This window comes from Talaromyces atroroseus, assembly GCF_001907595.1.
Source record: "Talaromyces atroroseus strain IBT 11181 chromosome Unknown scaffold_1, whole genome shotgun sequence".
NCBI lineage: Eukaryota > Fungi > Ascomycota > Eurotiomycetes > Eurotiales > Trichocomaceae > Talaromyces > Talaromyces atroroseus.
In genome coordinates, this window is record NW_017971433.1 from 2,619,374 (window position 1) to 2,638,457 (window position 19,084).

Here is a 19,084-nt window from a genome sequence, read left to right on the forward strand (position 1 = left end):
GGTTAGGGTTAAAAGTCTAGCTTCCAACAATGGAAGATTTTGATTGATCAATGGCTTCGTTTATATGGCAAGAGTTATAGCAACTTCCACTCAGTCATGTTCTTTACTGAGGAATTCGTTGATAGTACGTTCTCCGAAACATTTGTATGATGTCGTCGTGCAGATCGAACTACTTGATGGTTATCAACCATCTCACGCCTAGGAAACAATCACATATATGCCATGCATCCACTCGTGATTCCAATCTAGCTTGCTTCACTAAGAGAGGAACGAGGATTATGAAAAGGAGAAAAAGAAAACGCTAGTCAAATGGAAAAGACATATATACAGCCTGCCTTTCGCCCAGTTATCATATAATAAAACAACAAAAGATGTTTGATCAAACGCCATGCCCTGGAAATGCATACCACAATGTTTTGTCGTAATCCAAATGCTCCCATCGAGTGCCCCATAACTTAAACGAACCAAAAAGAAAATCAAATGTCCAATAGGAGAAAGTTACAGAGGGAAGGCGGAGTAAAGGTAGATAGAGTACAAATGAAAAGGGTCATCAACATAAAATGGAGGAATCTTTCAATAGTCCCGTACTTTGCGGGCACCAAAAAGATTCAGATCAATCGCAGTGTCGTTAGCCCCAACCACAGGAGCTGCCTCTTCTAACATCTCCCATGGGCGAAGCGAGTACGAACCGACTATACGTCCGCGACTCTGTACGCGAAGCCGATTGCTAATTGCCGAATAATCTTCTACAACCGTACCTGTGTTGACGGCAGACATGGCAGGTGGATTGGCAGACGGTGTCAACGTCGATGCTGGCGATGAAACCGAAACAGACCCGGGAGCAAAGGTTTCCGACACGGGTCCAAATAGAAATAGTAAACGAGGATCGTTTTGAACATGCAAGGATGGAGGGAACCTTTCCCGGATGAAATTGGCACATTGTTGGCGGGCCTCGTCGGGAAGACTGTCAACGAGAGAAGACGCCATGTCCAAAGCGTAAGTTTGAATGGTATTCTCCGTCCGTACCTCGCTTGTCGATGTGTTAAAAGGCGGTAATGCAGATAGGTCTAGTCGAGGTTGAACTGTGAACCCCATCGGCGTCCGTGATAATGCTAGACAGCATATGATAATAAGAGTTCGAGAAAGGTCTATAAATGCACCTGGACGATTATTTGTAGACGACGCCGGTTGGTCAAACGCTGCTCGGTGAATGCGAATCATTTGCAGTATTGCCGTGAACCAAAATAGAAAGTTTTCCTCGCAAGCTGAAATCGAATGCGTGGCCACCCCCGGCGATGTATGATTGCGGAGCTCACTCAAGTTTCTCACGTTTACGTGCATCGCAAAGAGTTTGTGAAGAAGCGAATTCAGCTTCTCGACCAAAGGAGGTCCCACGGAAGGGACACCCTCTTCTGGGATGCTATATGCAAGTCCGTCGATGACGGCTAGATATACGCGTGCGTTTTCCTGAAGATCAAGTCTTTCGCTCTCCGAGTCTTTCTCTAGTGCGCTATCCGATTGAGCTACGGAGAAGAATTCCTTCTCTGCTCTCTGGCGAATCTATTGAAAGGTTAGTCAGTCTATGCGCACTTCACCTGTGAACTCTGAACTCACCTGCTCTGCGGCCTCTTGACCCATCGTAGATACCAGATCAAGCCAGTAAGTATGGCCAGCGCGAACATCAGCTATTGCTGATTTGTACATAAGATCCACGATGGTATTCATGATATCATCGCTATGCTTCTCGTTGAAAAGGATCTGTAATTTCATTTGACACAAAGGCAATGAAAGATTATCTGTCTTCTTGATAGTCGTCGCGGCCTCGGTTAAGAAATCCAAACTACCTTGGTTGTTGTCATTTAGAAGCATATCGACCGTCTTTCGGACAACCAAACCGAATGCCGGATATCCCTTCACCAGGGTGCGAATAGTGTCGAGTGTGATGTCATCTGGATGGCGCACAATAATCTCCCGCAATAAAGGAACCATATATCTGACTAAGGGTTTCTGGTCGTCAAGCAAATCCTTTGACTGAGCCTGAGTGCACTGAGAAACGGCATCCTGGATGACACCAAGAGCTTCATGAGAGTGTTCACAAAGAAACTCCTCCTGGGCGATGCGGAAGCGGTACGACAGGAAATCGCAAACTGGTCCGAGATCATGGACAGGAACAAGGAGTTCCAAGAAATCAACGAGCAGTTCTAGCGGCTCCGGAACCGTGGGATTCAGCAAATCAGGCACCAAAACTTTCTTAATCAAGATGGCAAACGCCGGTAAGGTTACACATCCAATGCTAACGAGTGGGCGCAGGGTACGTGACAACTTGGGTCGTGAAGTAGTCTTTATAGTTGCCTCGAGCCATTGGACCAACAAGAGATCAAAATGTTTAGGATTGAATGACCTCAACTGCACTAGATGGCGACAGACCGTGCCGGGCATGGAAGCATCCTTTTCGTCGTAAAGCACAAGTTGTTGAATCAATTTCTGAAAGACGATCATCATCGTAGTTTCATCCATGCTGTTGCCAGACGACAAAAGTTGATCCATGTCCTCATTGAAAGAAGGGTTGGAATCACTCAATGTCTCTGCTACATGGTCGGACACAGGAGAGCAGGCAGCTAGCGCAAGATTACGATCCGCTCTCGAGAGCGCTTGTCGAAGCACAAGGAGTGAGTTTACACCATTGGGAAGACGGCGGGCAACTTCACAAAGCGAATATGCGAGGTCATAGACAGGTTGTGGGTTGTGCTTAACGCGAAGGAAAGCTTCGTAAAAATTTCTGAACAAATCATTCAGAGCACCGATGACGGTGAAGCAACCGAAATGGCAATTTAGCGTATCGGCTCCACATGTGAGTAATTGAACATCGTCAGAGTTAGATGCATTGATGAGAATATCCGCGAGCATTGAAAGATCTCCATATTGCTCAAGTGTAGATCTAATGGTGAGAAATTCTTCATGAGTCAATGATGACACTTCAATTGAGCCTTCATGATGATAAATCTTCTGCTGGTAACTGGGGCCATATTCATAATGTTCGGATACAGCTGCTCGAATCCACTGGCTAATATCGGCTTTGATAGACCAGGTAAGATTGTTTCGTTCAAGGTCAATCGCCATTTTATGTTCCTCAATGTCATCTTTCCGTAGTACTTGAGGGAGCCGCTTTTTCAATTCGCCTTTGATACCTTGTAAAATGGCTGTCTCGGAAGAGAGAAGTAAACCTGCGCGAGTCATGAGGGTGTCTCGAAGATTGCGCAGATGTCGTGGAAGACGCGAACTGGGAATATGGAATAACAAATCTATGTCAACCGGGACATGAGAATCGGGAGAACTTCCCTGGCGATACTGTTCGACGGCGCCTCTTGCTACCAGCCACTGTAGATATCGACCAACAGAAAATGTGTGCGACCGGATCAATTCTACAATCGTATGATAGATATTTATCATATGTGCTGTCTGTCCAATAGATGTCTGTGTGAGGAACGAGAAGATAAAGGCGTCGATATCCATGCCTGAACGCTTCCATTTACGCAATAGGCGCACGGCAATGTATACACGGATTATCCCCTGCCGAAATGGACTCGCTGTCCACTTCAACAATACAGAAACAAGTTCTCCTCGATTCGGCATAATACTGAGGCAAGTATGCGACAGAGCACCTATGTTGTAGGCATCGCGAGAAGAGTCCAGAAGCTTAATGATTTGCTGCTGTGGTGAACGTCGACTGTTTGAAATGTATGCTCGGGGTCTCTGAACACGTGCATTGCGAAGAACAAGAGATTGGAAAAGGGCCTTTTCCTTTGGATCATCGGACATGAGTAAAGAAGATATGATATCCTGATATCGATCCCATGACCGAGGAAGAATAACGCAAGGTGAATGGTTTTGGCAGAGTCGGCGGACTATCACTGAAACTCGATCAATCAAGGGCTGTAGATGTGCTTTGTACTCGGATAATGTAGCTTCTCTGAGCTTTTCTAGCAGCGCTTCCGAAAGACGTCTCCCCCGTTGTCTGAATCTTACTAGGTTTTCCCAATAGATACTAAGCATCGCAAGCCAGATAGGGAAAACGTCTAAAGTAGAAGCCTCTATCGAAGACATATACCAATCAAGGTAGCAATCCTGGTCAAGCAAATTTTCGAAGAACAGACGAGCAGCGAGTCTCACTCTGCAAAAAGAAAAAGAAAAGAAAATTAGTGTCATAACCAAAGAAACGGCAGGCGAGACGAGAGATCCTTACGCATAAGTCATTTTGCTTCGCCAACCCTCCTTGCCACATGCACCTATCACTCCTTCAATGAATTGTTGCACGCCGATCGTCCACTCACGAACCCATTTTATTTCCAGTCCATGTGAGAGCGAGCCGCTGGTTCCTTTTCTCTTGAACGCGCGAATTTCATTGGCACCAACGCATTTCGCCAACCACACAGCTCTTCCGATGGGAACTCCCTTGCCCAGACATTGGTCGAGCAGGACTTTTCCCCGAATGCCATGCGGAATTGTTCGGCTTAATCTTCGTAAAGGAACGGCAGAGTTTGCCAAATCTCGGAGCCACGCTTCTCGCTTGTTGTCTGTGAGAGTGACACGGGGCGGAGGTTTGAAAGTCGATGTTGAAGAGATCTTATCATGTACTTGCCTCTTATCTAGAGCGGCAGCAAACACGGCGGACAAAAGTTGTAAGCCGGATCGATTCTTCAAATGACCAGAAAGTTTGGAAGTGTTTGGTTGTAAATCGTTGTTACTTGAGCCTGGTATTTTGTCATAATACCCCTGCTTGACGGCGAACTCGGTTAGTTTGTCTTCAGGATGGTTCCCTAAGCGGCTCCACGGTGAATAATCGGCCACTTCTGTCACAATCGATTAGCCATTCGCCCTTTTGCGAAGCAGATAGCTTGTTGAGGATGCAGCACTTACTTTCCCTGTTGAGGCGTGGAGCAATAGTTGGGATTTCTGGGCGGTAGGGATTGGTCTGGACGTCGCGGGAACGGGTATCTTCTGGCGGACCAACATTTTCAACTTGCGACTGGCGTGCAGGAGCGTGCATCCAGGGTCGAACGGGAAACGGCGGCGGGGACGGGGGTTTGGGGGTTTGCGAGCCGGGAGTCGCATTCGCTGTGAAGGCAACCCCTCCATACGTGTCGGTGACTAGCTCTTGGAAAGAGTAGGCAGGCCGGCTGCGGCCAGAAACCGCAGTAGTTCGTGCAGTACTGCCATTGAGTATGACGCTTCGAGCTTCGGCGCTTTTAGAAGGAGTTCGGCCGTCGTGCCCGAGCGCAGCCACATTTGTGTCCAACCTAGGTCTTTTGTGAGGCTGTTCAGAATCCAACGGGCCGCCGTCGGAGGCGGACAAGTCGATGAGCTGTTGGGCAGGAGCTGCCGGGGCTACAGCCATGGACGGGCGAGGCTCGTTTGTAGACGCAGGACGGGTATAGCTTGTCCAGGTCTGATTGCCCGTCGAGGACGGAAGCGTGCTCATCTCATGAAGACGGGAGACATGGTGTCTCTCGTCGGTCGACCGGTCGTTTCAATTCAGAGCATTGGCGCGGTTTTGCGCGATAGAGGAGCAGAGCTGGTTCGCAGTCGTCTTAACCCCCGAGATCAGGTATCCGATGTTGGCGGAGACGACGGACGGATGGATGGATGGATGGATGGGATGATATGCGAGCAGAGGGCGGCAATCGTATGACTCGCGCCCGGCGTCAGTTGATGCCGTGTACCTAGGTATATGAATAGAGGACAGAGGATAGAGTTATGTGTAGGAACAAACAGATGCGGCATGCAGCGAGGAAGGAAGTATACAGCGGGCGGCGCGGGCTAGCAGCGAAAGGGAAAGATAACCTTCGGCGGAACCGGCTGACCAGCAATTATTGTCTCCGAAAAAACGCGGTGTATTGCCATTACGCACATTTTGCTGGTTTTATCCCCGGCTACAGACGTGCTTACGGTCAGAAAATAGGACAAAGAATGCATCTATTATGACTATAAATCTACTAATATAGTGCAGTGATCTCGCAATGCGGCAAAGACATCTCCAGACGCCTGATGCACGGATGTACGGACGTCGGACGATATTCTTCGCACGTAGTAATATAATAATGTTCAGCTAGTTAGTTAAATGCCTGGGCTAAGCCTGAAAACCCGCGTTGAGTTCTCTCGCTCGCGCTCCGGTGATCGGGAGCAGCGTAGACAGGCGATAAGAAGTGCAGCTCGAACATTTATAATTATAGAGAAGAGATCCGTTGTATGCCGTGCAACCGCCTTGCCACCATAGTCAGCTGTTGGCTGCAGATCCATTGATACGCTGCGATCTCACTAGCATTCCACCTATCAAAAAAGGCACAAAGGGGCCATGAACAGCAGTTCCGTTTCAGGTTGCTTTTTTGTTTCCCAATGCCAATGCTGGATCATTAGTAGAGTAGTACGTAGGAGATACTGCTCGATCCGAGATGATGCGTAGAATCGGAGGGGCGAGTCTCATTGGCGGAAATGCCCTCCTTGTCCAGAACAAGCTAGCTTGGCACGTGTCCGGAGATGGTTAGCTCTCTCAGCGTACGGGGGTGACTGTCAGGACTCAGTGTATACTATCACCGCACATCCTGCACCCTGAATCTGCATACAATGGCGTCCAAGAAGGATATGCGCCGGGCCGACTTGGGTGAGATTGCTCTTCGAACTCTGGATGCCGTGCATCGCCAGCGGAACTAACTAGCTGACTTGTTGGCACCTGGCCTAGTGATCCCATACGTCGAGCCTCCCGCTGAGAAGAGCGATGCCGATATTGGCGGTATGCACATGCAGATACACAAAGAGAAAGCGGGTCGGTGTTGATGGCGAGTTGCAGGTACTATGAGCACAACGCTGCCAATGGCTGCGGTAAGTTGATCGACTCATCTGTTTTGCATTTCTCTAACGCGCAGTATTACCTAGATGTTCACCCGGAATCGGTATGCTACCCAATTATCATCCACACGATAAGGACTACGGTTTTCAGTTTCTATGCTGACACCACGATTTTCTCCCCGAAAGAATGATCGGATGGTATGTGGCTTCTCACCGTCGAATATGACAAGGCAGTTGGGCTGATGGCAGCCATGGTTTCTTAGGTTGGCCGTTGTGGTTTCCCTCCAGAACTGGTTGTCTGAGACGCCCGAACAGAGCAAGAATGCCGCCACGCCCGGCTATATGTCGATCTTCATGTCCCGTAAGTCATGGCGCTCATCGAGCACTCGTCGCGCAAGTCATACTCCGTATACTAATCGCATTTCTCAACCGTTTAGTGATGTCTCTAGCTGTCGTATGTCTATTACACCCCGCGACCCCAATTCAATTCAATGCATGGCAAGGATAGCGCTAACGCCGATAACCTAGACATACATGCCCTTGTTCTTCCCTCCGCCAGCCGCTCGCGGTAGCAGCACGGCCGCTGCTCCACCCCCGTCGCCGTCGCCATGAGAAAAACGGGAAAAGTGCGCTTAGTTGGGAACTCGCATAAGGATATTCTATCGCGAATAGATTCGGTCTATTCAAAAAGGGCCCGTGCCTCGTGACCCATGTAATAATATAGGACATCTACTAATACACGCATAATAGCAACTATGTTGTGCCGACTCTCTAGTATCTAGTTGAAGCATTGCTGAAACGCATACTGTCTGACCCGGCCTGGTGACTCGGGCGCGTTGCCACCTGACTGGCTGTTCGGTTCAGAACAGAACAGAACAGCCGACGTGTATCCAGCCAGCGCAGCGACTTGTAGTGAGGCGCGCACTGCCATAGACTGCCGCAGTGACTAGTTATTTGTGATGGCTGCAGTGACTAGCTTGTGCCCTGTGGTGAATGTAAAGCCACGGAGTAGACGTGGTCAACCCCAGTTTTCGCACGCCGCTGACTCAGCCCGCCTGGCCAATCAGCGCATTGGCCACCGGGCTGAGTCATCCACGCTTGGCTGTTTCGGGCTGCTCGACGCCTCGCCCCTCGCTCCTGCCCTCCCTCTTTTCAGCTTTAAAAAGAATCCCCTCCCATCAACCCATCGGCTCTTCCTCCATCTCTCCGCTCTTACCCACCAGCTCCAACCCGCAGACGCTTCTTCCACAGAGACCTACGAGTTCTCGCTCCCCGCTGCTTTATCTATACCCCCTTTTTCAAACAAGTTCCAGCAAAAGGCAGAGTTTATGTCCATCGAAAACCTCAAGACCTTCGGTAAGTCCACCGACGATGCTCCTGCCGCAGTCCTCCATCGTGCTACGCCCTGCTACACAGCCTGCTCTACCCACTGGGCCGAGCGGGCGGTAATCGCGTGTTGCCGTGTTGGAATAATGGCTGCCGCGGTCGTGTTTGAAGAGCGGGGTATTTTTTTTTAGTTCGTGCAACTGGCAAAAGGCTAACAATCGATGATCACCACAGACCCCTTCGCCGAAGCCGACGAAGACACCGGTGAGACTAAACAGTCTCAGAATTACATTCATATACGAATCCAACGTATGTTTCTCTCTTCCCCACCTTTTTTTTTTTTAATTCCCAGTTGCTGACTTCTCGCAGAGCGCAATGGTCGTAAGACCTTGACCACCGTTCAGGGTCTTCCTAAGAAGTTTGATCAGAAGAAGATTCTCAAGGTCATCAAGAAGAAATTCGGTATGTTGCTGCGTGTACTTGAACGTCAGGGAAAAAAAAACACACAACAAGGCTGATAAGATGAATCCACAGCTTGCAATGGCACCATTGTCAACGACACTGAGATGGGGGAGGTGATTCAGCTGCAGGGTGACCAGCGTAAAGATGTTCAGGAATTTTTGGTCGACAAGAAAGAGGGTTTAGAACTCGACGCCAAGACCATCAAGGTATGCTCTGTAGTGACTGTTCTTCTTATTCCTGTGCTAACAGTCTATAGGTCCATGGGTTCTAAAATCACGCGCCATGTCGTTCCGGTCCTTCTCGACAGATCTTTCCTTTGAGGATACGATGGAAGTGCTTGTCTTCTAGTCGAATATCTGTGATATCATTCCTCTAAACAAGGGGATTTCGCACGACGAATATTCTTCCTTTCTAAAGGCACTGAACTGTCCGTCTGCTCACTGGCGATGCCCCACCATGGGGCCTTGGATCTGCTCTTTTTGTCGAACTTTCTTTACAAAGGGTCAATCAGTTGGTTCGGTTTACCTGTGCTCTCAGGTGAATGCAATAGCCGAGGCGCTTTGTTTTGTTCTTCGATGATTTTTCAATTTTAGGGACGGGATGGACTGGAACATGGCGTTGTAGATACCCATAGACGATATTGCTTACTTCCTTTTTTTTTCATATATAACCTAGTCTAGCATCATAACTCAGTTACAGCTCAGTCAATACGATGATGCTAGCTTTGTGCTTTGTGCTTGTTAGTATGCAAATTGATCAGAAGTATTTTTTGGCAATCTTCCATTCCACTCATGCAAACCAGTAAATTTTCAAATCAACCTAGGTTTATTCAGATATCAGGTTGATAAATAAAGCGACGATATATGGCAAAATCAATTTGAAAATACGATCTAAAAAAGAACAGAAGAAGACAACCGTCTTGGAATAAGTTTTGAAAAAGAAAAGAAAAGAAAAGAAAGTTAGGCCCCCGTCCCTTGCGCCGGCACAAGCGTAGTAGTAGTAGTAGAAGAAGAAGATATAGTAGTAGATGTAGCAGCCGCTATCCAATCCAAAACCTTCTGACCCATGACAAAAGCCGGCACCTCCGGCTCATTATCTCGTGTCAAGTGCATTTGCAGAAGGATTAGGGACATGCTGATGTAGCTCGCTACTGACAGGACAGAAAGAGAAGCGGTTGTTTCGCGTTTGATCATGGCGTGGTTTTGCGTTGCGTGGTAGAGGAATGTTAGTGTCTGTTGAGCAAGTCAGCATTGATTAGATGTATAAAAGGGAGAAAATAGCCCATACAGTGGTTATCGAAATCCAAGCAGGTAATAATAACCGTGGATCGGAAGAGGCGCCAGAAAGGAATAGAACGGAAGATGTGAGGTAGGCAAAAAGACCGTTTGTGGCCAAAAGACGAATCAAGACTGCGGGGGGGCTGTAGTTGAGGAGCCTGGGATACAAGTCAGCAATTCCTTCTTATATTCTGAAATAGTCAAGCTTGTGTTTCAACTCACCATCGAGACATCATACAGTCCATGAAAAAGTAGGAAAGATACGCTGATGCGCAGCACTACGAGAAGTCAGTCAGTCAGTGTGTACTATATATCCTATGGAATAACTCCAATACATACCCACATAATAGCCAAAGCGACCTCTGTGACTCGAAATCTCCTCTCCACATCCCAATCCGCTGCTGCACTGCTCACGATGATAGCCACCCAACCCTCACGCCACATGCCAGGTCTGATGCGCAAAAGCTCTGCTAAAAAAGTAAATGCACATCGCAAACCCCACCAGAGAGCCGGCACTACACTGAGCGCTCGACAGATGACGAGCGGTAGATACCACTTACGATCGACGCCGAGTATGACGGCGACGCGCGGAGATAATTTTGACGATGGTAATTGCGCTGATGTTTTTTCGGCCTCGTTCTCGGCCGCTGACCCTGACTCCGACTCTGACTCTTCATCCTCGGGAGGTTTCTCTCCTTCTCTTCTTCCTCGTCGTTGGTGACGGTTGGCAATGATAGCATCGCCTGTTTTGTCCCGCTTACTTCCGCTGTTGTGCGAACCATGATGCGCAAGCGAATTTCGGCGAGAATTCAGCGGGGACGGGGGTACAATTGTCGAGGCATCATCGACATCGTCCAGATCCTGTTCATCGTCTTCAGCTTCGACTTGTGGGGTTGTCGTTGTGCCGCCCAGAGCGTTCATGGGTACGGAAGAACGAGATTTATAGTATGCAGGCGGTCGTAGAGGAGCATCGGCCCTCTCTTGTTCTCCTTCAAACGGTTTCGAGAATGCCGCCAGTGGCAGTTGCTGTTGATGCTGTTGTTGCTGTCGCTGTTTGGACAGTTGTCGTCCTACTAGGGTCGACAGGTGCGGCGAGGCGAATTGGAGGTTTGCGGCATCGCGGCCGGTGGGAGCCAGTCTTTCTCTTTGGTCCTACGGCATACGCTGCCGTAGGGTGCTACGTATTCTGGAAGACTCGCGAGAGGGTGCGTTGAAGTACTCGATTGCGAGGGGGTAGGAGGTTGATTAGATCAATGATGGATGGCGTAATCAATGCGGGCAGGTAAGCCTTGAGGTAAGGAGGTTTAGGGAGTACCGAAACAACACGCCAACGCATCAACAAAATCCGCCCTTGGATCGATTTTGCTCTGCTCTGCTAACTACGTAGGTCTACTACGTGGCGAATGAATATTAATTGCTAAACGGAGTCGACACTAATATTTGATATGTAATGTACTATGTCTGGACCTCGGCAAGTCCTGCATACGAAGTGATATGCTTGATGAGTCTATGTGATAGATACAGAGCAAAGTGAACACTGAGCCGCGTGCAAAAATCAAGCAGACTGGAATGACTATTGCGTATCAAGCAGGTAGTTTGGAGGAGTTTGTGTACAATAACAAATAATATTGAACAGAGTGATGTTCATATGCTCCGTTCTGATTGGCCAATGCGAGCGGTGAGTGGTAGGTCACGTGGTAGATATTCTGCCGGGCATTTGTTTCTTCTTTTGCGGACGGAGCAAACAGAGTTGCTGCGAAACCAAGGCACATAATCCTATCATCCCAACAGCCTCCCCCGGGACTGTGGCGAGGAAAGAAATATCAAAATGGCACAATCTCTCGGAATCAGGGCCAATGCGCTTTCTCGCAATGCCCCTCGCTCGATATCCCTACACGCATACGGACCGACGACTGTCTTCTTCTCCGACACACAATGCCGCTCGTTCTCTCAAAGTCTAGCTCCCAAGGCAAAAGGTGGTGGCATCATGACAGCACAGCCAGTCATGCCCAAAATGCAACCGGAGATGAGTTTCAGGAGCAGGTTGCGAGATATCAGGCCTGAAGACATGCCCACGGATTTTGGTTTATTACCGGGCACCTTCGTGAAGCCAGAAGGGAAAGATATGCCCGACCTCTTTAAAGAGCCTAAAGATCGATTACGCATGGAATGGGTATGGCTAAAAAATTGGTTTTCCAACGTGATTGGGTTAGTACCGCATGTTATTCGTGATGTTATCACTATCTGTACTTACGTCAGTATAATAGAACGCTCTACTACCACAAGTGGAATTTCAAACCGGGCCTCCCATTGGAACTTAGAGAGCGGAGAGAAATAGGGAAGAATCTCCATCACACAATGTACACAGAATTCGCTCGGTAAGAAGAGGCACCCATCCCCTCTCATGTCTAGCAACGCCTGACAAACACCTCTCTCTAAATATAGCGGCAACGAACGACTTATACGGGAAAAATGCTGTCCAGGCTTAGCCAAAAACCTCATTTATCGTATCAAGAAACGAAATGTCGATGAAAGGGTTTCCTGGAGCATCGAAAAATACAACCGCACGCCATCCACATTCTTCACTGGGATTCGTGTGCTGTCAGATCGCGCAACCACAATACCCGATTTCGCAGATTCGGGAATCCGACAGATCGTGCTACGTATTAGCAGCCAGCAGAGCAGGCAAACATTCTCGGCGGCGTCGGGCCACCTCTCAGCGTTATCGGCGCCAGTCAAGACCCAGGACTGCACCGAGTACATCGTTATACAGAAAGTGAGGATAAACGGCATTCAAAAAGACTGGGAGATTTGGGGCTTTACTAAGCCGACCACGTTGGAGGATCTGGAGAGTCCTTACTTTGCGACGGGCCTTACTTTCAAAGAGCGGGTGCAGGCTATGCAGGATATGATGACGGGGAAGCGGTAAGAAATATAAAAGCCCTCGCTTCGCAAATCTGCTTTGTACTATTTACTTTCACCTGTATATTACAACGACCTGGAATAAATATCTGCTTCTGTCCAAAGTAACGAGAATGATACATAACGACAACATCGGAGTAGGAGTCGGAGTGGGCCTGCACTAACGCCTAATCGGGGTAATGGAGAGAGACCTTCCCTCCATGATTTTATTTAATTACTCTACCCACGTTTTTTGTACTCTTGTAACTCTGTTCATTCGATCCAACATGCTCTTGGCCTTAGCGGTGCATCTAGGGATCCAGCTCGTTTTACCTCGAACATGATGAAGCTATCACAGCTGCTTGCAAGCAACCGAAAGCCATGGGCTTTGCGACTTCGAGCCAGCAACTGGTTTACCGTGTTTGTGGTCACCTTTGCCGTGTTCACTGATGTACGTTTCGTCTCCCTTATGACCGTCTCGCTATCATCTGAGCTAATGTAGCTATGTATAGATTTTTCTTTATGGGGTCATTGTGCCTGTGATTCCGTTTGCTCTGCAGCATAGAGCGAATGTAGATGCCACTCGGGGTAAGAATCAGTACACCGATTACTCGATTACTCACCCGTGTTCTACTAACACTGAGTAGTTCAGTATTGGGTATCGGTGCTGTTGGCTGTATACGGTGCGGGCTTATTGGTCTTCTCTCGTGCGACGACCCCCCCTACCGCACTAGAACGAAGAACGTTTCACTGACATCGATAATAGCAATATGTGGCTGGTTCTCAGACACCATTTCCATGCGTCGATTGCCGCTCCTCCTCGGCCTGGCGGCTCTCCTCGGCGCAACAATCATGCTGAATGTGGCCACTAGCCTGGCCGTGTTCATCATTGGGCGTCTCCTCCAAGGAATCAGCGCCGCGGTTGTCTGGGTCGTTGGACTCGCGCTCATGGCGGATACTGTGCCCAGGGAGATGCTGGCGCAGTACATGGGATACGTGAGCCTGGGGATGACCTCTGGCTTCATGCTTGGTCCTCTCCTGGGAGGTATTCTGTATCAGAGAACGGGATATAATGGAGTCTGGGCCTTGTGCTATGCATTCATCGGACTGGATTTCGTGCTTCGTATTGTCCTTATTGAGAAGAAGGATGCAAAGCGTTGGATTGAGGATACTAGTAATGAAATACCGATTGAGGAAGGTGTTGTGATCGAGAGTTATCAAGACAATGTCGACCACCCCCATGCACCTGGGTCGAAAGAGCAGAATGTCGACGGTTTACCAGCAGTACAGCCGACACCATCCTCACCGCCAGACCTTCTTTCCGGACTGGGAAGCTCCAGCGCTACCTCCAAGTTAACGCAGAAACTTCCTGCCGTCGTTGCTTTGCTCGCATCCCGCCGTCTCCTCGCATCCTTGTTTGCCTCCATTGCGCAAGCCACTCTCATCGCTTCCTTCGACTCAGTACTCCCGCTCTTCGTCAGCGAGACCTTTTCATGGGGCTCATTGCAATCTGGCATTCTGTATCTCGCCATCGTCGTCCCAACACTGGCATCGCCAGCATTGGGGTATCTAGGCGACAAGTATGGGGGCCGCTGGTTCGCCGCAGCTGGGTTCCTCCTCGCCTGTCCCATGTTCGTGCTATTGCGTCTGGTCACTCACAACTCGATCTCGCAAAAGGTGCTCCTGGTCGCGCTCCTTGTGCTCATTGGGCTTGCTATGACGCTGAGTTTCCCGCTCATCATGGCGGAGATTACACATATTGTGAGTGCCAAGGAACGGTCGAGACCGAAGGGCACGTTTGGTGCCAAGGGGGGCGCATATGCGCAGGCTTATGGTCTATTTAACATGGCGTTTGCAGTCGGTACGCTGATTGGGCCTATCTGGGCTGGGTTGATCAAGCAGGACTATGGCTGGGCGACCATGGCCTGGACACTGGGGCTGTTGAGTGGTGTGACTGCCGTGCCGTGTGTGATCTGGGTTGATGGCAGTATAAGGAAAAGGAGGAAGAGGAGGATGGAGCTGATGCCGTAGAGTCCTGGTCCGACAGATGTATATATCTCGCCACTCCAATTGTATCTCCTCTCCCCCTGCTTCGTCGTTAGACCAAGACGGCTTGTTTGTGGAAGCATTAGCATCGTCACTGCACAATCTAGGCATCGAAGCCGAAATCATCTGCGCAGTCTTGCTCCGGTGAGACAAGCGACAGATATGTTGTTGGGACATGAAGAATCTTATTTCAGGGCTCTGAAGAGTAGTCCAGAATAATCGGAATAGAAAAAGCGAAGCTATTAGAAATAGAAATATTTCCAATGTTGCATTGGAAAGAACACTGTCGTGATAGGTAATGTTTAGGGCGTTATCCCGGCGAGGTGAGGCGCAAATGCTTACGGCCCGGGCGTACAGTAAATATACATAATGTCCTCTGTTTCTCGAGGCGCCTATCGGTAAGAAGTTCGCATTTGCTGTATGCCCGTGATCGTCTGGAAGTTGGACTGTTGGAGAGAGCAGGTTGGTTGTGCATTCCTAAAATGGCCATGGCTAACCAAATCGGGACTAGAGTCCTGCCTTGGGCATCGATGATCGGATTGGGAAGGCGCGCTTCCTCTCTGCATGGATCTCTCCATCTCTGCATCTCTTTTGCCTGCCTTCTCTTCATGCCAAATCACCCAAAGAACCAACAGAGTCATTCAAGTATCCAATACATTACCGGAGAGAATATCTCAAAAATGTTCCGGCGAGTCAAGGAAAAGTTCGGCGCAATGAGCGGGAATGCAAAGTACAAGCTCAGCCAAGAGCAGAAAGATCATTTCATGAAGTACGGCTATGTTCGAGTACCCGATTGCTTCTCTCGAGAAAAGGCGTCCGAATGGACCGCAGATGTATGGACTCGTCTGGGATATTCGCCCACTGATAAGGAAACATGGACTTCGGAGATAACTTACATGCCGGGTCATCGCCATGAGCATGTCAAAACTTTCGCCCCCAAGGCCTGGGCGGCCATATGTGAGTTGGCTGGAGGAGAAGATCGAGTTCTGGAGGAGGCTGCCATGTGGAATGATGCCTTCATTGTCAATTTGGGCAGGAAGGACATGGAAGGCAAATGGCCGAATCCTAAAGACCTCCACGGATGGCATGTCGATGGAGACTTTTTCATCCATTTCCTTGACTCCCGAGAGCAAGGCTTACTGGTGATTCCAGTATTCACAGATATCGTCGACCATGCCGGTGGTACGGTTGTCTGTCCAGACTCAATTCCATTCATGGCAAGGCATCTGGTGAGCCACTCATACCTTTGGAATATTTCCAGTACTGACTGACACTCCAAGTATAACCACCCTGAAGGTGTGACCCCCCACATGGTCCCTCGGGGCCAAGAGCCAGATCAGAATGATGGATTCTACACAGACATAATCAATCAATGCTCCGAGTTTCACGAAATGACCGGCAAAGTCGGCGATGTCATCCTTCTTCACCCGCTAATGGTGCACTCTGTGTCTGTCAACAGCTTGCGGAATCCGCGCTTCATCACCAATCCACCGGTCATGCTGAGAGATTCTTTCCGGTTTGATCGCAAAAACCCGAATGACTTCAGCTTGGTCGAGCGCAAGACACTTCAATCATTAGGCGTTGATCGTCTTGACAGTTGGAAAATCGTCGGCGAGCGAGAAATGGTAGTCCCTGAGCGACTACGTGCACAAGCCGAAATGAAGCAGCAAGAGTCGGAAAGATTGGCTGCTGCTGCTTAGCATGCATGTATTCTTAAAGCATAGGGAATGAAACTTAATTTGACGTTCAAGTGATGAATGTACTAACTTTGATTAACTAGGTTAGCTACATTAACACGATCAAGAAATGTAACCGATGTCGAATTCCATCACCCCTTGGTCTCATGCCAGTGCTACTGAAGACGTCAGTGCCAAATGTCAAGCAATCAGACCCATTCCCAAAGTTCTTTTTTTTTTCTTCTTCTTCTTTTAATTTAAGAAAGAAAACAAAACAAAACGAACATGAGTGGAATAAACCTGAGAGCTGAAATGGACAGTATCGAGCAAGCAGCATAACTCAGCCTGAAGTGAGTTGCTCAACTGGTTTTACCGTCTCGACTTCAACATCACAGCATGATCTTTTGAAAAGGAAAAGAAATGATTTCAATTCAATGAATGCAGTAGCAGAAAAGGGGAAAGGAAAGAAAAAAATTCCGAATCTGTCCATGAGAAATCATATGTATCCACACCCAGTTTTTACTATGATTGTTCTCCGTTGGAAACCACCGTCATCATCGCCGTCGTCATCGTTATCATTTGAAGCCTCGTTGCTGTTCCTAGACTTCCTTGCATCCCCTGTTTTGCCTTCAGTCCTGGGTACCCATCAATGCCATCATTTGTTCCAAGGACATTTCCATAGACACCTTCTTGTTCTCTTCCTTGTCAATCTCAGATTGTCCACTCACAGGGCTACCATCTTCATTTTCAAATGGTTTATTCGTGCGTTTGAGAGTAACTTTGATCGAAGACGCGGAAACATCAACCTGGGGAGTTCCATCTGTTCCAAGGTAGCGAGGAACATCAGTAGCGAGGAGGCGAGACAGAGCTGGGCCCAATTGAGCCTGTGCAGATTTCAGTGAAGAAAGATTGCGAGGAGCAGCAATAGTACCAGGTGCACCGCGGGCCCCAGCGCCAACAGCAGCAGAGGAAGCAGCAGATACCAATGATGCTGCTTCTCCTCCCTTCAGACCTGAACCCAAAAGGACCTCTTTCCGAGTGGGTCCAACATTAGGCCAGGGGAGTAAGTATCCGTTTGCAAATCCAGTTAAGAAAGTTTTGTCGAACACAATGTCGGTTTCGCCCTCGCGCTTTGGTCTTCCCATGAGAGACTCCACAGACAGGGTGAGCCCCTGGCCGGATACAACGACTTTACTCTTTGCAAAGTTTTTATCATGGCCAGGCTGGATGTTGATCACAATAGTCTGGGCAAGGGTTTTGTGGAATGGTGGCTCGGCAGCTCTCACCCATTTCTCAACAATTGTTTCGCGGTTAGCATAGTCAAAATACATCAGGAGCACAGTCTTGGTCACGCTGTCACTCTGGGTAAACCACCAGTCGACGCAGAACTGCAAGTATTTACGAGATGCGACGTTGGCGTGTGCGGGGCCAGTCTCGATGACCATCGTGGGCCACACGACTCCATCAGCGTCAAACTTGGGGTCATCGCGGCGAGGGATGAACATGCGGTCACAACTGTGAACTGATTTGAATTCGGCTGGGTCGTCTGGGAAAGTTCTGACACCATCGCTTTTGCGGCTCCTATTGCAAAGAAAGTCATACTCGTCTTCGATGATCCCCATCCTGGCGAGTTGTGTTTTTATTTTGTACTTGATTCTGCCGAGAGCATGTCCCTGGACGCCATGGTCTGTATCGTCGTACTTCAACTGGTCACGAGGAAGGGACTCCATGAAGCGTGTCTCTTTGGCGATATGTATGATGACAGTTTTCTGCACTTCGAGGTACATGAAGCGACAGTGAGGAGCAACATTGAAGTCCCAGACCACATCGTTATAAATGAGGTTGGGAGGGATGGGCTTGACCAAAATGAGCTGGACATTGGTCTTGCCATCCTTGAGGTCATTTATGTGCTTGTTCATGATGGTGTAGAATGCACCCCTGTTGGTGAAAACGTACTTGGCAAGCTCAGGGATCGATTCTTTGATGAGAGGACGCATGGGCTCAGGGAACGCCTCGTCGTACCAACGCTCAGGATACATATCCATCATGCGCAATTGAAGCTGGTGATGGAAACGTCTGAGCTCGTTGGGTGAATAGGTTGAGAGCCTAGTTGAGTAGTGAGGATATCCCTTGACTGCGCGTCGAAGAGGGTGACACGACCAGTATCGAGGCGATCTGCGAGTGCTCTTGCTACTTGGACTTGAGCTTGAGCTGGTGTAGCGAAGGACAGAGGATGAGTGGGAGGGGGGATAAAGATGAGTGGAAGAGGGAGAGTGGCAGTGAGGGCAAGAGCAAGAATGAGAAGAATCAGTCAGAGACTGGGCTTGCGCCTCATTTTGTCGTCTCTGAGCTACTTTCTTCTTGGGTCTGAGTGTTGACAACGACATCGTTGCTTTCCCAAGAGGGCTTGGTGTGTTGGGATGTGCTGGGGTGTTGTCGTGACGATGAAACTGGTCGGGGTGAAGACGAGTGCAATATCAAAGGGGAGAATAATGGTCAGTCAGCTGACTGGGCAGGTAGGAATTAGGCAGAGCAGCAATTCAAGGTGGCTGG

The 19,084-nt window shown here is 48.9% G+C and overlaps 6 protein-coding genes across 6 annotated transcripts; 3 read left to right on the plus strand and 3 right to left on the minus strand.

Moving 5' to 3' along the window:
- Positions 1–573: 573 nt before the first annotated feature.
- On the minus strand, positions 574–5,479 carry UA08_02000 (hypothetical protein; the record flags this gene model as incomplete). The annotated part of the gene is made up of 4 exons (XM_020261726.1): positions 574–1,560; positions 1,615–4,171; positions 4,244–4,850; positions 4,918–5,479. The coding sequence occupies 4 exons, from the start codon at positions 5,477–5,479 to the stop codon at positions 574–576; spliced, it is 4,713 nt and encodes a 1,570-aa protein (XP_020123217.1).
- A 1,142-nt stretch (positions 5,480–6,621) lies between these two features.
- On the plus strand, positions 6,622–8,902 carry UA08_02001 (hypothetical protein; the record flags this gene model as incomplete). The annotated part of the gene is made up of 11 exons (XM_020261727.1): positions 6,622–6,658; positions 6,737–6,787; positions 6,845–6,876; positions 6,931–6,947; positions 7,107–7,204; positions 7,594–7,617; positions 7,813–8,346; positions 8,404–8,478; positions 8,539–8,631; positions 8,704–8,837; positions 8,888–8,902. The coding sequence occupies 11 exons, from the start codon at positions 6,622–6,624 to the stop codon at positions 8,900–8,902; spliced, it is 1,110 nt and encodes a 369-aa protein (XP_020123216.1).
- A 688-nt stretch (positions 8,903–9,590) lies between these two features.
- UA08_02002 (hypothetical protein) lies at positions 9,591–10,829 on the minus strand (the record flags this gene model as incomplete). The annotated part of the gene is made up of 5 exons (XM_020261728.1): positions 9,591–9,863; positions 9,919–10,066; positions 10,131–10,186; positions 10,248–10,375; positions 10,469–10,829. 5 exons carry the CDS (start codon positions 10,827–10,829, stop codon positions 9,591–9,593), a joined length of 966 nt encoding a protein of 321 aa, XP_020123215.1.
- A 907-nt stretch (positions 10,830–11,736) lies between these two features.
- Positions 11,737–14,840, plus strand: UA08_02003 (hypothetical protein; the record flags this gene model as incomplete). The annotated part of the gene is made up of 6 exons (XM_020261729.1): positions 11,737–12,116; positions 12,176–12,286; positions 12,354–12,833; positions 13,113–13,260; positions 13,322–13,397; positions 13,576–14,840. The coding sequence occupies 6 exons, from the start codon at positions 11,737–11,739 to the stop codon at positions 14,838–14,840; spliced, it is 2,460 nt and encodes an 819-aa protein (XP_020123214.1).
- A 695-nt stretch (positions 14,841–15,535) lies between these two features.
- UA08_02004 (hypothetical protein) lies at positions 15,536–16,555 on the plus strand (the record flags this gene model as incomplete). Its single annotated transcript, XM_020261730.1, has 2 exons — positions 15,536–16,084; positions 16,136–16,555. The coding sequence occupies 2 exons, from the start codon at positions 15,536–15,538 to the stop codon at positions 16,553–16,555; spliced, it is 969 nt and encodes a 322-aa protein (XP_020123213.1).
- A 605-nt stretch (positions 16,556–17,160) lies between these two features.
- Positions 17,161–18,918, minus strand: UA08_02005 (hypothetical protein; the record flags this gene model as incomplete). The annotated part of the gene is made up of 1 exon (XM_020261731.1): positions 17,161–18,918. The coding sequence occupies one exon, from the start codon at positions 18,916–18,918 to the stop codon at positions 17,161–17,163; it is 1,758 nt and encodes a 585-aa protein (XP_020123212.1).
- Between the last annotated feature and the right edge of the window lie 166 nt (positions 18,919–19,084).